The sequence below is a fragment of the Xiphophorus couchianus genome, chromosome 11, assembly GCF_001444195.1.
Source record: "Xiphophorus couchianus chromosome 11, X_couchianus-1.0, whole genome shotgun sequence".
Taxonomy (NCBI): Eukaryota; Metazoa; Chordata; class Actinopteri; order Cyprinodontiformes; family Poeciliidae; genus Xiphophorus; species Xiphophorus couchianus.
This window is the reverse complement of record NC_040238.1, coordinates 11261816-11274923: the sequence shown is the minus strand read 5'-3', so window position 1 is coordinate 11274923 and position 13108 is coordinate 11261816. Positions and strand designations below refer to the sequence as shown.

The following is a 13108-nucleotide window of genomic DNA, read 5'->3' as shown; positions in this document are numbered from 1 at the left end:
GTTGACGTGAGACGAGTCACAATTCTGTACCAGAATAAGTCAAACGTGGTAAATACAGAAGTAAAAAATGACCGAAGCAAACAATGCTTTTATTTTTCTTAGACTTCTCCTTCTTGTTATGATCTGGTGACATTACTATAGACTCAACAACTTTCAAATCGACCCATAAACGGAATTTGAAGTAGTCAGAAACAGCTATGATGCAAAGTCAAAATTCTTTCACTAAAATTTAAGACTCCATAATAACTGAAGGAGAGAGTTACTTGATTGTGCTATAAAATGGCCCTATGTGCCTATAAACACATATTACTCCTCCTTTACGGTAAGGATCTACATCGTCCTGGGAACACACAAAGAAACTGCTGTTTTAGTAATGCTAGCTGTGCTAACTGCAGTAATTGCAAACATAAGATAAAAAAGAAAATTCAAAATGTCAATTCTGTTCTTCCTCTTGAACAGTAACTGTTCTTACAGCTTTTATTATAAATAATTACTAACCACTCAGAGCTTAAAGGTTAAAACAAATTTTTTTCAGTGCTGCTTGTGAATCTTCTTATAGTCGAGCTCAGGGGTCTCCAACTGTTGCCCTTCCACAGTAGGTTTTATAAAAGCAAATAAAAGCTTTTTTTTCTTTTTTCTTTTATTTCATGTGCAATAAGAAAAGGTCCGGTACACTCTGTTTGATTGTGGACCAAAATTGCAATATTTGTTAGATTTCAGCTGCTGCATATTTTATTTTTCACACTAAACTGAGTCAAACAATCCAAACCCTTTGCGCAACCTGTTCCCCTCCTCACATTTGGGGGGCGCTGAAGAAAATAACACAAAAATCTCTGAAGAAGATACTAAAAGCAACTTCCTTCAAAATGTAAACCAAAATGGAGTGGTGTCAGGTTTTAGGGGTTGTAAAATTGATATTTTCTAATCACAGCCATTTCTCCTGCTAGTGCAAGACTCTCGTGTTTGTTATGGTTGCATTACCCAGAATGCACTGGATTGTAGTCTGCTTCTTGCTGTTAGAGCTGTCTTTGGTCCTCTTGGCATTCACATATACATTCATAATGCACCAGAGTTCACTTCAACCAAACAGAGCGAGGTTTGTAGGCGGACCGGAGTTTGCTTTTTTGGTCCACTTTAGACTTTTATTACAAATTCACAAATGAACCGGACGTTTTAGAAAAACTAACTGGAGTTTGCTTACAGAGTTGGTGTAAATGCATCTTTAAAGAGGAATCTGGATCTGCAAAAAAAATATTTAAAAGATCAGCCTCAGCACATCCAAGCATTAGACGAAATCTAAAATTTGCCATAACCTTTTAATTGGTCTGTTTGTACGTAAATGGCTGGAAAACACAAGCGTTCAAGAAAACAGAATCACTTGGCAGGAAATATTTTTAATTCTGAGTCAGAAAACAAGTTTCCAGCCAAAGCCAAAATTCCTCAGAGTCTCTCCACAGAAAAGTGAATTGTCTCACAGGCTGAGGACTGGTCTGACTGATTAATAGACTCTGTGCTTCTTCACTGAGTAAAACCCTGGCTGCCCAGTGGAGGTCATAAAGCAACATCTGCCAGGAGAATCCATCCTTTCTACTGCCTACCATCCCCCATCGCTGCCCTCCAACCCTCCTGTCCAGCTCTGGATTAAGAACTGGCCTAACCCTCCCCACAGCATGCCACTCTGGGTGGATTAACTCCTGCAGAAGGCACACTACTGTCACACATTAACCTGCAATCACAAGCCCTTTCTGCAAAGCATACCTGCAGCAAACGTTCGGTAAGAGTCGAACATGATGGGAGGCGTTCATCCTGTTCAGCAGCTGAAAGCTGAAACAGAAATACCTCCACTGCTTCTGATCCATCAGACAACAGCGTTGGAAAAATAAAGAGATTCAGGTGGAAGGAACAAGTGGACTCAGAAAGCAGTTTACTTTCATTTTTATCTCCGACTGTTAGGTATTGTCATAGATATCTAGGTGGACTGCAAATAATGATTATTTTAATGATTATTCTGACAATTAATCACACAAAAAGGTTTGCACATTCTGCAGATTTTTCCAGTTAACCACTTAATCTTATTTTATACAACACTAGAAATACAAAAAACAACAAGCAAATAAAATATATTTTTTTAAATAAGAAAATTAAAATGTTATTGCTTAAGATGCAATCACATAGCTTTACTTTAGTCAACGCTTGATCATTTGCAGCAAAGGATACACCTGCAGATAAAAATATAGCTAAAAAAGATGCGAAAAGCTCAGTTGTTTCTGCTTAACTTTACATCAATTCGATGTAGGGATAATCTGTTGATTATTTTTGGGATTAACTGATTAATAAAAGATAGCAAAAGGTGCTTAATAGGAGATTTATTTATATATATTTACAGAATTTGAAGCAGGTGAAGCTAAAACTATGACACTTGGGGAATTCTGGGTAGAACATATTTACAGACAAAGAAGGTTGTTTTTTATCTTAAACCCAAATGTAAATATTTTTTGTACAATTTTGGCTTAATTACGGCTCTGACCAGTTGTTCTTTCTGCAATTGGTCTTTTGAATGTGTATACTCTAATGATTAATTGATTGCTAAATTAGTTGGCAATTATTTCAATAACTGATTAATTTCAGTTAATCGTTCCAGAAAAATATCCAGTTAGATAAAACAATTTTAAAAGCTTAGCATCTTAAAGGTGATACAAATAAAGAAAAACAAGCCTGACAGACTGAATTTGCCTTTCTGGGAACAATATGTGAAACAAATTCAGTCAATTTAGCAATATTTTTCTGTATTGGATCAATAATGATCGAAACTAAACCTCAGACGTCGGTAGTGGGTTTGGAAGTGAAAAAAAAAACCAAACACAGATCTCTGGTGTTCGACGGTTCAATATTTCCATAAATCTCCAGTAAGATTAAATTCACAAAAAAGGCCTTACATCTTCATGCGTCAGAAACCCAAACAAAAACCAGCCAGCCAGACAGAAGTTGCCTTTCTGGGTACAGTATGTGGATGAGCTCCACTGGGCGGTTAATCTGAGAAGCCATGAATCACTCGGCTTGGTGAGACCAAACCCTTAGCATACCCCCCTCAGACATGGGTGATTTTTAAAAAACGCACTCTTATCAACACAGACAGCCTCATGCGATGCTTTGTTCCAGTAAAAATCACACGCATTATTCTTTCAGAGGAATCAGAGCTGAGCAGCAGAAGGAAGGGGGGGAGAGGCTGGATTCGCAGCAGCAGCAACAGTTGGCTGCCTGTCGACTGAGACCAAAAGAGTTATCGGCGGCGCAGAGATACAATGTTTATGTTCGAATCAGACGATTGGAGATAAAGAGAGAGACAAAATAAAAGCTTGGAGATAAAATCAGACAGGAGGGATGCCTGGGAACTGGTGGCAGAAAATGAGATGCAGTAAGAAATTAAACACTCACTGGAGTCGTCTGAGTCGTATCCCTCCACGTCCGGCTCCTCATCCCTCCTGACGGCCTGCAGGGAGGCGGAGGCTCCAGCACACGCCCGCTCAGGGCTGTCCTCATTGGGGCGATCACTTTCTGAGGTGGCGGCGGCAGCCGCGGGCGTGGAGAGGGCAGAGTGCAGGGGCCCGGCGTGGCCTGCTGGCTGGGGTGCCACGGGGGGGAGGCCCCGCGGGTAACGGGGGAAGTAGTCGGAGATCTGCTTGATGGGCTGGATGGGACCGGGGCACACGTCAATGGCCATGTGCTCTTGGATGCTGATGGTGGGTTTCTCGCCTTTGCGTTGTGTCATGCATGCGGTCCAGCCCGGAGCTCACTCCCAAAACAACGCAAAAAAAAAAAAAAAAACCTAAAAAAAGGTTAAAAAAAAAGAGGAGCTGCTGGGAGCACTCCTGCCGCCTGTTGCTTCTCTGAACGCTGGACAGGTCCAGGTGATGTCGCTCTACATGGAGGCTCCCGGAGTGTGTCCCCACACCCAGACCATGCCGTCTGCCAGCCTCTCATACACACACACGCTACTATCTACCCCCTGCTCTCTGCTCGTTCTATACCCCCACACTCTGCCCGTGTCTGCGCCGCCTATCTGGGAGAGATGGAGCTGAGAGAGACGGGCAAGCAAGAGCGTAAGGGATTAGAGAGGAGAGAGGGAGGGATCAGCTGATGTCACTGCCTAGCAACCGAGTGGTAAACAGGAACCGTCGGCCGCGGCGCTTAATTATGATATTAACCTCATCCATCTGTCAGTGGGAGGGGACATCCAGAGACATGCCACACTCAAACACAGAGGAATGTGTGTGTGAGTGCGTGTGTGTGATAACCTGGAAAATGAGCCATAAATTGATGTTTAGTGACTCTATTTCAGTTTGTTTGCTGCTTTTCAGTCAGTAAACCATGATGTCATATTAGGGTCATTGTAGACACATTGCTATATAAACATTTATATAAAAATAAGTATGTTTTTTCCAAAAATGTTGAAATTTTGAGATTAATATTCAGAATTTTCTAGAAAAAAATCGGTACATATTCTGAGTTTGAAAAGTTAAAAATTTGCTAGAAAGTATCTTGGAAATGGGCTTTTGTACCCACCAAGCAAACCAGACATTTTGAAAAACCTGTTCCCCTCATCACCTGAGGAGGCGCTTTACCAAGAACCACTGAAGGAAACAACACAAAAATCTCAGATGAAGACTATGAGCCCAACTTCCATCTCCACAAAAAGAGATGGAAATCTTTTTTTGAGACTTCCATCTCTTTCATCACTCCAAAAATGGAGTGATGTACGATTTTAGCGGTTGTAGGATTTGTTTTTTGACCATGAGCCATTTCTCATGTTAGCGCTAAACACATACATATGCAATGAAAGCGCACCAAAGTTCACTTCCACTGCACAGAGACGGAGGTTTGTAGACGGACCAGAATTAGCTTTTTTTAGAGTTTAATTATGTATTCAGACAATATCAATGCAAAAATGTTAGCTTGTTGGATGAAAACAAACTAAACAGGGCTGGTGTGAATGCACTCTGAATGACCAACTAAAATCTTCTTAAAACTGAAAACATTATTTATAAAACTAAGTTTATGTCTTTTATTAGATTTCTTCCCATCCATTTTAATTTCATTTTCAGACCACAAACAACCAATAAGTTTTACTCCAACACAAACTTGGGTGCAGTTGTTAAAAAAACTTAATAAAAAATAAAAGTGTTTTCCAAAAATAAGAGACCTATTGTTCTTACAGACAATAGATTAAGAACAATCTCCAAATTGTTCAAAGCAAAAAAATTGGAAAACTGTGCTTTGGTTTTAAATCAGGAAAACATAATAAACCCCATTGATTCCATTAATACAAACATTTGATTACCCAGTTTTATTAGGATACTGCCTGTAAAGTTCATTGCTGAGCAGGTAAAAATAAAGTCAGAATAAAATTTGTTTTGCATTTTTACACTAGTTTTAAAATTTTGTGGCATCAGAGTATTTTAAATTTGGGGATTTGGATATCACAGCCTTTTTGAGATAGTGAAACTACAAAAATTTGGAACAAGTGCAAAATTGTAATACTGTCACCAAACTAAGTAAAAAGTATATTAAGATAAAAGTTTATGTCCAATCTGCCATCTACAAACATTGTTAAAAAGATTTTTGTCTAATTAAAGACAAACCATATAAAGTGGTTCCTGTTTTGACTGTAAATCCTTGTCAGGGGGAAATTTAAACAAACTATAGACAAGTGGCAGAGCTGTCGACTCTGGCAAAAATTCTGTCTCTGCCTCAATTTCTCTCACTTCATCCAATCCTTTCATCTCTTTTCTGTCACCAAACGTTTAACTCAAAGATTTAATCTTCTTTGCCCTAATAAATACATAAGCACATTTGTTCGGTCTTTCATTCAAGAACCACAGAGTCATTTCCACTTCCCAGTGCTCCAATTATGTACCCTGATGTTATCACACATTTCATAATTGCTTACCATCTGCTCCAAACGTGGACGTGGCTGTCAGTGTGCATGTGCCCGGCTACAGCAGACACGCTCACGCTGAAGCTGCACTTGTCCATGCCGCTGTAAAATTACACCTTTCTTCTCACCGGACATCGGTGATCACACGTCAACACCTGCGCAGAACACAGTGATTAGCTCGGTTGTACAGCCTGTCTGTATATTCAGATCACATCTGACAAACACGACTTTATTCCTAATAATGTCAGCAAGGGTCTGTGGTCATCAGGTGGTTGGTGTTACATAACGACAAAAAGAAATGACGTTGCAATCGCTCCCTCAAGGTTTAGCAGAAACTCTCCAGTTGTCCATTAACAAAAAGACCAAACACCATTGGCAGGCAACAGGTAAAACAGCGCCATCTTGTGTTTGCTGTTAGCAACAAATATAGATTTCACCAATTTACTCTCAACTCGGATGATGTACTTTTGATAAAAAAAAGTTTTCCACCAAAAAAAGTAAAAGGAAGAAACGACAGTGCAAAAAGGTCAGGTAGACATGATAAAAAAGGAGAAGGAAATTTCTGCCAAAAAACTGAAATGTTCTGGGGAAAACAAGGACATTTCTAAGTTTGAAAAGTCCACAATTTGGTAGAAAAAACTATAAGTGAGATTAATCTCAGAAAAATTCCAGAAAAACCAAGGAAAATTAGTTTGAAAAAAAAAAATTTCAACTTAGAAATTTTAAATTTTTCTAGAAAATTTCTGAAATTAATCTCAGACTTTTCGAGTTTTTCAGGAAAGTTTTCACATCACTTCACTTCCTCCACATTTTGTTTAGCTACAGTCCTTTTCCAAACTGCATTACATTAATCTATTTCCTCAAAACTCTACACACAAATACTGGGATGTGAATGTGGGATAAGTGTAAGAGATGTCAGCCGATTTATTAAGATTTAAGTGAGCACAGTTTGAACATGACAGCCCACCGGAGTATTGTTGGTTGTTCCGTCCATCTCAGTACGATCACAGCGCCCCTCCTCTGATGGCTACATTCTGCAAGAAAAGACAGAATTACAAAGATTGGGGGATCTTGACAACATAGCAATGAGAGGCCACTTGAATGTAATTTAAGACCAAAAAATACTCATATTAGGCACTTTTTTCCTTTTCAATTATTAATACATTTATCCAAAAAATAAAATATTTTTTTTAAATGTAAAAATATAAATAAATAAATAAAACTCAACAGATGTGTCAAGCAGACGGGGCTAATGTTATTAGTAATTTCTTCTTTTTAGCTGCAAATGCATCCTTTGCAATAAATAATCAAGCAACCCCTTCACTAACAGAAGGATATGGTGTTGCATTTTAGGCAACAAATGTTTATTTTCTATTTAAAAAATGTACAAAATAATTTAGATATTTTTACGTTGCATATATTTATTCTAACATTGCATAAAATCAGCTTAAGTGGTCAAATGGAAAAATCTGCAAGTTTTTAAACTTTTTTATACAATTAATTGTCAGAATAATCAATAGATTAATCGATCGGTAAAGCAGTTAGTTGCAACCCTAAGGTGCTGGCAATAAAAGTGGCATCTTTATTCCATCTATAAAATTATCTACCATGGTTACAGTATAAAAGTATGCAAACATGAGTTCACTGCAATAACAACTGGTACTGAGATCAGAGATTGATTATTTAACAAAGATTTTACAAACTGAACCAGTTTGCAAAAACGACCTTCATAAAATGAGCATTAAAATAATGACCAGATTGAAATAAATGGTCATTGTTTCAGATGCTCCAGTCTGATGTGAAATGTGAGCAGAAGAGATGATTTGCTCACTGAATTGCACTGCGTGTTGCTGAAAATGCAAACAGCACGGTGACACTGTTTTTCAGGAGGAAATGATGCGCAATAGCAATTTCATTCTGGATGCTGATGGCTCGGAGTTGAAGTGCATAAGTGAACGAACAACAGCAGACACTGACGTCAGAGAAACAAAAGGCTACTAGGTTAAATTACTTCTTTTTTTATTTATTAAAAAAAATAATTAGCTTCTAAATTAAATTACTTCAGGTAAGCATTTATACTCAACACAAGTATGTAGTGCAAACAATGTAGTGCAAACAATGAGAGACAAGCTGGTTTCAGCAGAGGACCTCCTAAAGCTTTCCTGCCAGCCAAAACGACAATGTTATTTGATTAGAGGAAATATTACGTTTATCAGTGGATAAGCATGTAATATGTGCACAGGATATGTGAAATGTACTATCTGTCATTTTATTTTTAAAGTAAGCAATGATTGCATAAAATAAGACACCAAGCAAAGAAAAGTGGCGGCATGCATCCAGTTGATTCCGTCCAGAAACGTTAAAGCGCAAGGCAAAGAAATACACAATGATCCGTGGTTGCAGTTCAGAGAGAACGGATTATCACTACAAATGTCATATTGTCTATATGTGGAAGAAAAACAATATAACGCCACCAGTAGTTTCTGTGTGCAATTATTTTCTTTAAATGAAGTCGTGAGCCAAAACCTTAACTTTATGAGATCATGTGTTCTCTTTTATTATTTTATTAGACAGATTCAGTAAACACACCGTGGCAGTTTTCAAAACCTCCAGCCGTAAAGTTTGTAAAACAAAAAAAAAGGAAAACTGAAAAAAAGCTTTAAACTTAAATAAAGTTCAAAACTAGTTTTCAGATTGTTTTTTTTTGTTTTTCAGTTTAAAAAATATTTAAGTTTTTCAGTTTCAAATGCTTTAATTTCAAATAATTGTTTTAAGTTCCAGCATTTTGTTCAGTTCCAATTTTTTCAGCTCAAAACACTTTTCAGCTTCAAATAATTCATTTTTAGTTGCAAAATTTGTTTTTGTTTCAAATACTTTTTTTCTTACATTTCAACATTATTTTTCAGTTTCTATTTTTGTTTTTTATTTCCAAGAAATATTTTCAGCTACATTTTTTTCAGTTTCATTTCTTCTGTTTTTCAGCTTGAAGAAAATAATTTTCAGTTTCAAATTATTTTTTCAATTTCAAATTATTCTCTTACATTTCAACATTATTCATCGGTGTCACCTTTTTTCAGTTTCTACATTTTGTTAACAAAAAAATCTGCAGTTTTTTCAGATACAAGTAATTTTTTATTTTTCAGTTTAAAAATGTGTTTTCAGCTCCAAATAAATTTAAAGTTTCAAAATTATTTTGTGTTTCAAATAACTTTTCTGTTGAGTTCAAGTTTAATTTTTTTTTGTTTTAAATCATATTGTTTCAGTTCCAAAAACCTTTTTTTTTTACAAACTTTATGGCCCCAATTTAGCTCCATAGTCTACATGCAAATAAGGTTCAACTGAACTATGTCACCTTTGCTAACTAAGTTAGAACTGAGAACAGTTCCTCCCCTTTCATATATTTTTAGTAAGATCTTTTAAAAAAAAGTTAATGTAATATCTTATTTAGTAGCTAACTCTGTGCCTTCACTGAGTATAACTCCTGCTTAGTTGCCTTGATTTTTACACAAACCCTAGCAAAGTTATTGTTTATACTACTGAGTGCTAATAACCCAAGAGACAGTCTCTCTCAGAAAAAGCATGTAATTTCAGGGATTTATGGTCTCTAATCAAGCATTCTGAGAAAAACAGTACAGCCCTGGCCACCATCCAGCCTGTCTAAATAAGAGAAGCAATGAGGGAGACCTTTTCAATCATTTTTTGTTCACAACAGCATCTGAAATTCAACTCTGAAGTTTGTCTGATTTCCGTTAAGATAAATTAAAACTTAACCTTTTAGAATGAGGTTACTCTTCTCCAAGAACCAAAACATGAATTCAATACTGATGCCATAAACAAATCAATAACATTATTAATTTTTTTTAACATACACAGTAAAAACTGCTGGGTTAAAAATAACCCAATACGTAACCCAGCGCTGGGTCATATATGGACCGACCCAACGCTGGGTTGTTTTAACTCAACTGGGTTGGGTTGAGGGTTTGACCCAGCACATTGGGTCATAGCTGCAACCTAAAGCTTGGGTTAAATTGACCACTGCCCAAAGTTAAAATGACTCAATATTGGGTTGAAATTTATTACCCATTAAAAGGGTCATTTTACCACCATATTTTTATTTTTAATTTTTTTTTCCTTTTCTACTTTAAAATGCACTATAAAAATTTAACTAAAAACATTCAGATTAGCTCAAAAGAACTTTTATTTGCAAATGTTATACATTCCAACATACATGAAATTTTTAATACAGACATGTAAAAGTTACATATAAACAATTGATTAAATCTGCACCCTTTTTTACTTTATTGGTGTACACAACAAAATATTTTCATCAAAAGAGTTTGAAGGAAATGTAAAAAAAAAATAATAACATAGTAACAAAGAAGGTTTTTCAATCAGAACATTTAAAACTTATTTAAGGGTTATTGAAGAATTGCATTTATTCTTCCATGGCCTCCAACTGTGCCCTCATTAATTTTATCGGGGGTGACTCGTTTCCTGGGATTTCATATATCACAGTTTGGAGAAAATCCCAAGTCTGGATACACGACTTCGGATAACTCACATCAAAAACGAAGAATGATTTGAAACAGCCGTCAACGGCCCCCAAAAGAGATGGATATTCCAAAGCAGTTCCATTTATGACGACAAATGCTTGGGAACAACAATATCTGTCCCCAATCATGAGAACACGTGGATGCTCTGTTGCTGTACTTCCAAGATATTCCACCATATTTGTCCCAATCTGGTGTGTGGAAAAAGCAGAAAGGAAGCCATTAGTCATTTAAAGGTAAGGAGGAACATTCCCCACTAATAATTTTTGACTAATTCTTATGTGATTTTTGTTTGATACATTATCAAAAGACCCTTGCATTTGAAGTTTACATATACTATATAAAAAGACATATTTTTGGTCAACGCTGTCTCGTGTTATATGACATTAAAATTCTTATTTCACGTCAATTAGGACTTGGTAAATTCCAGATTAATGACAGGGAGAACAGTGAGGGAAAAAAAGCATATTTGTTTTAAACTTCTGGTTTCAACTACATTTAAACAGCAAAGAACTCATTCTGACATGAAGATAGACTTACTGGCTGGACATCAATGAAGGCTTGCTGGACTTCTAGGTTGCTGGGTCTGACCACCTTTCGCCCAACTCTGTAGGGAACAGCAGGGAGGAGTTTTGGCAGCAGCTGCAGTGCCACGTCACCTTGTTTGTCTGTCAAAGAAAAACTCAGATTAAAATGCTACACAATCAAAAAAGAGCCACAGGAGAAAAAAATTAGTTCAGAAAATGTTCCTTTTGAGCTTCAATACCTTGTGGAAGCAACTCAATCTCAGGCAGAAGACCGCTCTCCTCCTTCTTCCCCATGCGAATGACCTTTGATGAGAACAAGGTGTTCCAGTTCTCTGTCAGTTATCCACAAGACTGTGGATATAAAACGGCAAAGTCCTGCAAAATCTAACAATCAGAAAAGAAAAAAATACAAATCAAATGTAAAAGTGAAATGAACTATTACATTCAACCTTTCATGCGTGCTACAAATGTATGTTCTGGGTAGTTTGACATTTTGAGTTTGATTGTAATTGTACATTTTCACATGGTATTGCAGTTTATTGTTTAACATTTAACTGATCTCAATATGAGGTATAACCTCACCATCCCTGGTGTGTCCAACAAACGTGGGAACTCTGCAAAAATCTGCTGCATTGGGATTGTCCCACTTGAGCGGATCCATCCTGCGCGATATACTGCAGTTTCCCGCATGTATTGGACAACCTGGTCTGCGGGCCAGAAGTTATTTTTTAGCCATTCTGTCATCTGGATGGCACGCTCAGCACTGATGGTTGGTTCTGTGGGGAAAAAAATATTACAGGAATTAAAAGAAAAAAAATGTGAGGTAATTCACAGCAATAAGAGCTTAGATTGCTGCTCAAAACAATAGGGCTTGGAAAAAGTCTACGTGCTAGTACCAGGCAAACTTGATCTTTTTGGTGGAGCTTCTGGGGCTGAAAGCATCTTCTTCCTTGGTTGATGCCTTTTCCTTACATTACGGAAACGCTCCTCCAGAAAGCCAGTTGCTGGCCTGTGTTGTCTTCCGCGGGTAAACCAGGCATCCTGAACATTTTTAACAAAAGAAATATAAAAGTTAAATGTTAGCCTTTCTGTTTTAATGTCCAAATTTTTATTAAACCTACAACTCAAAGCTCAAACACCATAGTTACAATGATATTTAATGCTAACCATTGTGCAAGTTGTTGAAGTACTTGTGTGCTAGTTCTCTGAAGTGTGAAAACTTACATATCCTGTGCCATGGCTGTCTCTTAAACATGGAAACTGGTCCACAATCGAAGATGCCAGAATTGCTTTAGTGTCTGAAGATGGGCTGGAAACAAAAAAAATTACATTCAGTAAGACAGGCAAGTAAAATATTTTATTTTAATTAGTTATTGTAAGATGAAAACATAGAGCAGAAACCTTAAAACACTAACAATTTCCAAAAAATTCTGTTTTTATTAGCCCAACACATACTTTAAGACTTCTAACTGGAGAAATTTTACTTAGGTGAGCACTGCACAATGCCGTTAATGTTCTCACCAAGAGCAAAATGTCACAAAAACAACCTAATTGATCCAGTTTTTACAAGAAATACTCACTTTTCTCCATATTGATCCATCAGGTGTGACACAAGTGTTCTGACCATGCACCGTCTTTCACGAATGGATATATGCTGATTTCCATCAAGACTGATAACCACAGGTCTACCTTCAGGGGAGGCACTGAGGATCTCACGGATGTTCTACAGATAAATAGTGAAAAATAAAATAGCTGTTATTTAGCTGCAGTTTAATATTCTTAGAAATTTAAGAAAAGATGAGATGTGTCATTTTTAATTTTAATTAGTAAGAATGGATGTCAATATGTTGCCAATGCATGCTTTTAAGTACACACACACACACACACACACACATGTATATACTTAACCTACCTTCAAAAGCAGGGATTAGGTCAGAAAGTTTCCATTCAGTCAGCTTCTGTTTTACAAACTCATCCATCTTTCAGATCTTTCAGGGAAAAAAGTGATACAATTTGAGTCATTTTTTTCCTATGTGGAAAATAACCTGTACAATGTGTGCAAAAATATTTTATTTAGGACAATCACCAAATATTTC

The 13108-nt window shown here is 36.8% G+C and overlaps 2 protein-coding genes across 2 annotated transcripts in view; both read right to left on the bottom strand.

Annotated features, from left to right (window-relative positions):
- Nucleotides 1-4076, bottom strand: part of doc2b (double C2-like domains, beta) — a 118439-nt gene extending 114363 nt beyond the window's left edge. Inside the window, exon 1 of the mRNA XM_028032305.1 lies at nucleotides 3436-4076. Within this exon, the coding sequence (XP_027888106.1) occupies nucleotides 3436-3769 (334 nt within the window). The 5' untranslated portion in view covers nucleotides 3770-4076. The remainder of the gene's footprint in view (nucleotides 1-3435) is intronic.
- Nucleotides 4077-10115: 6039 nt separating this feature from the next.
- LOC114152619 (uncharacterized) lies at nucleotides 10116-12849 on the bottom strand. The gene is made up of 7 exons (XM_028030555.1): nucleotides 12593-12849; nucleotides 12237-12321; nucleotides 11909-12053; nucleotides 11595-11788; nucleotides 11252-11315; nucleotides 11026-11153; nucleotides 10116-10676 (listed from the first exon to the last, which is right to left on the bottom strand). The coding sequence occupies exons 1-7, from the start codon at nucleotides 12637-12639 to the stop codon at nucleotides 10371-10373; spliced, it is 969 nt and encodes a 322-aa protein (XP_027886356.1). The 5' UTR covers nucleotides 12640-12849; the 3' UTR covers nucleotides 10116-10370.
- Nucleotides 12850-13108: the final 259 nt, after the last annotated feature.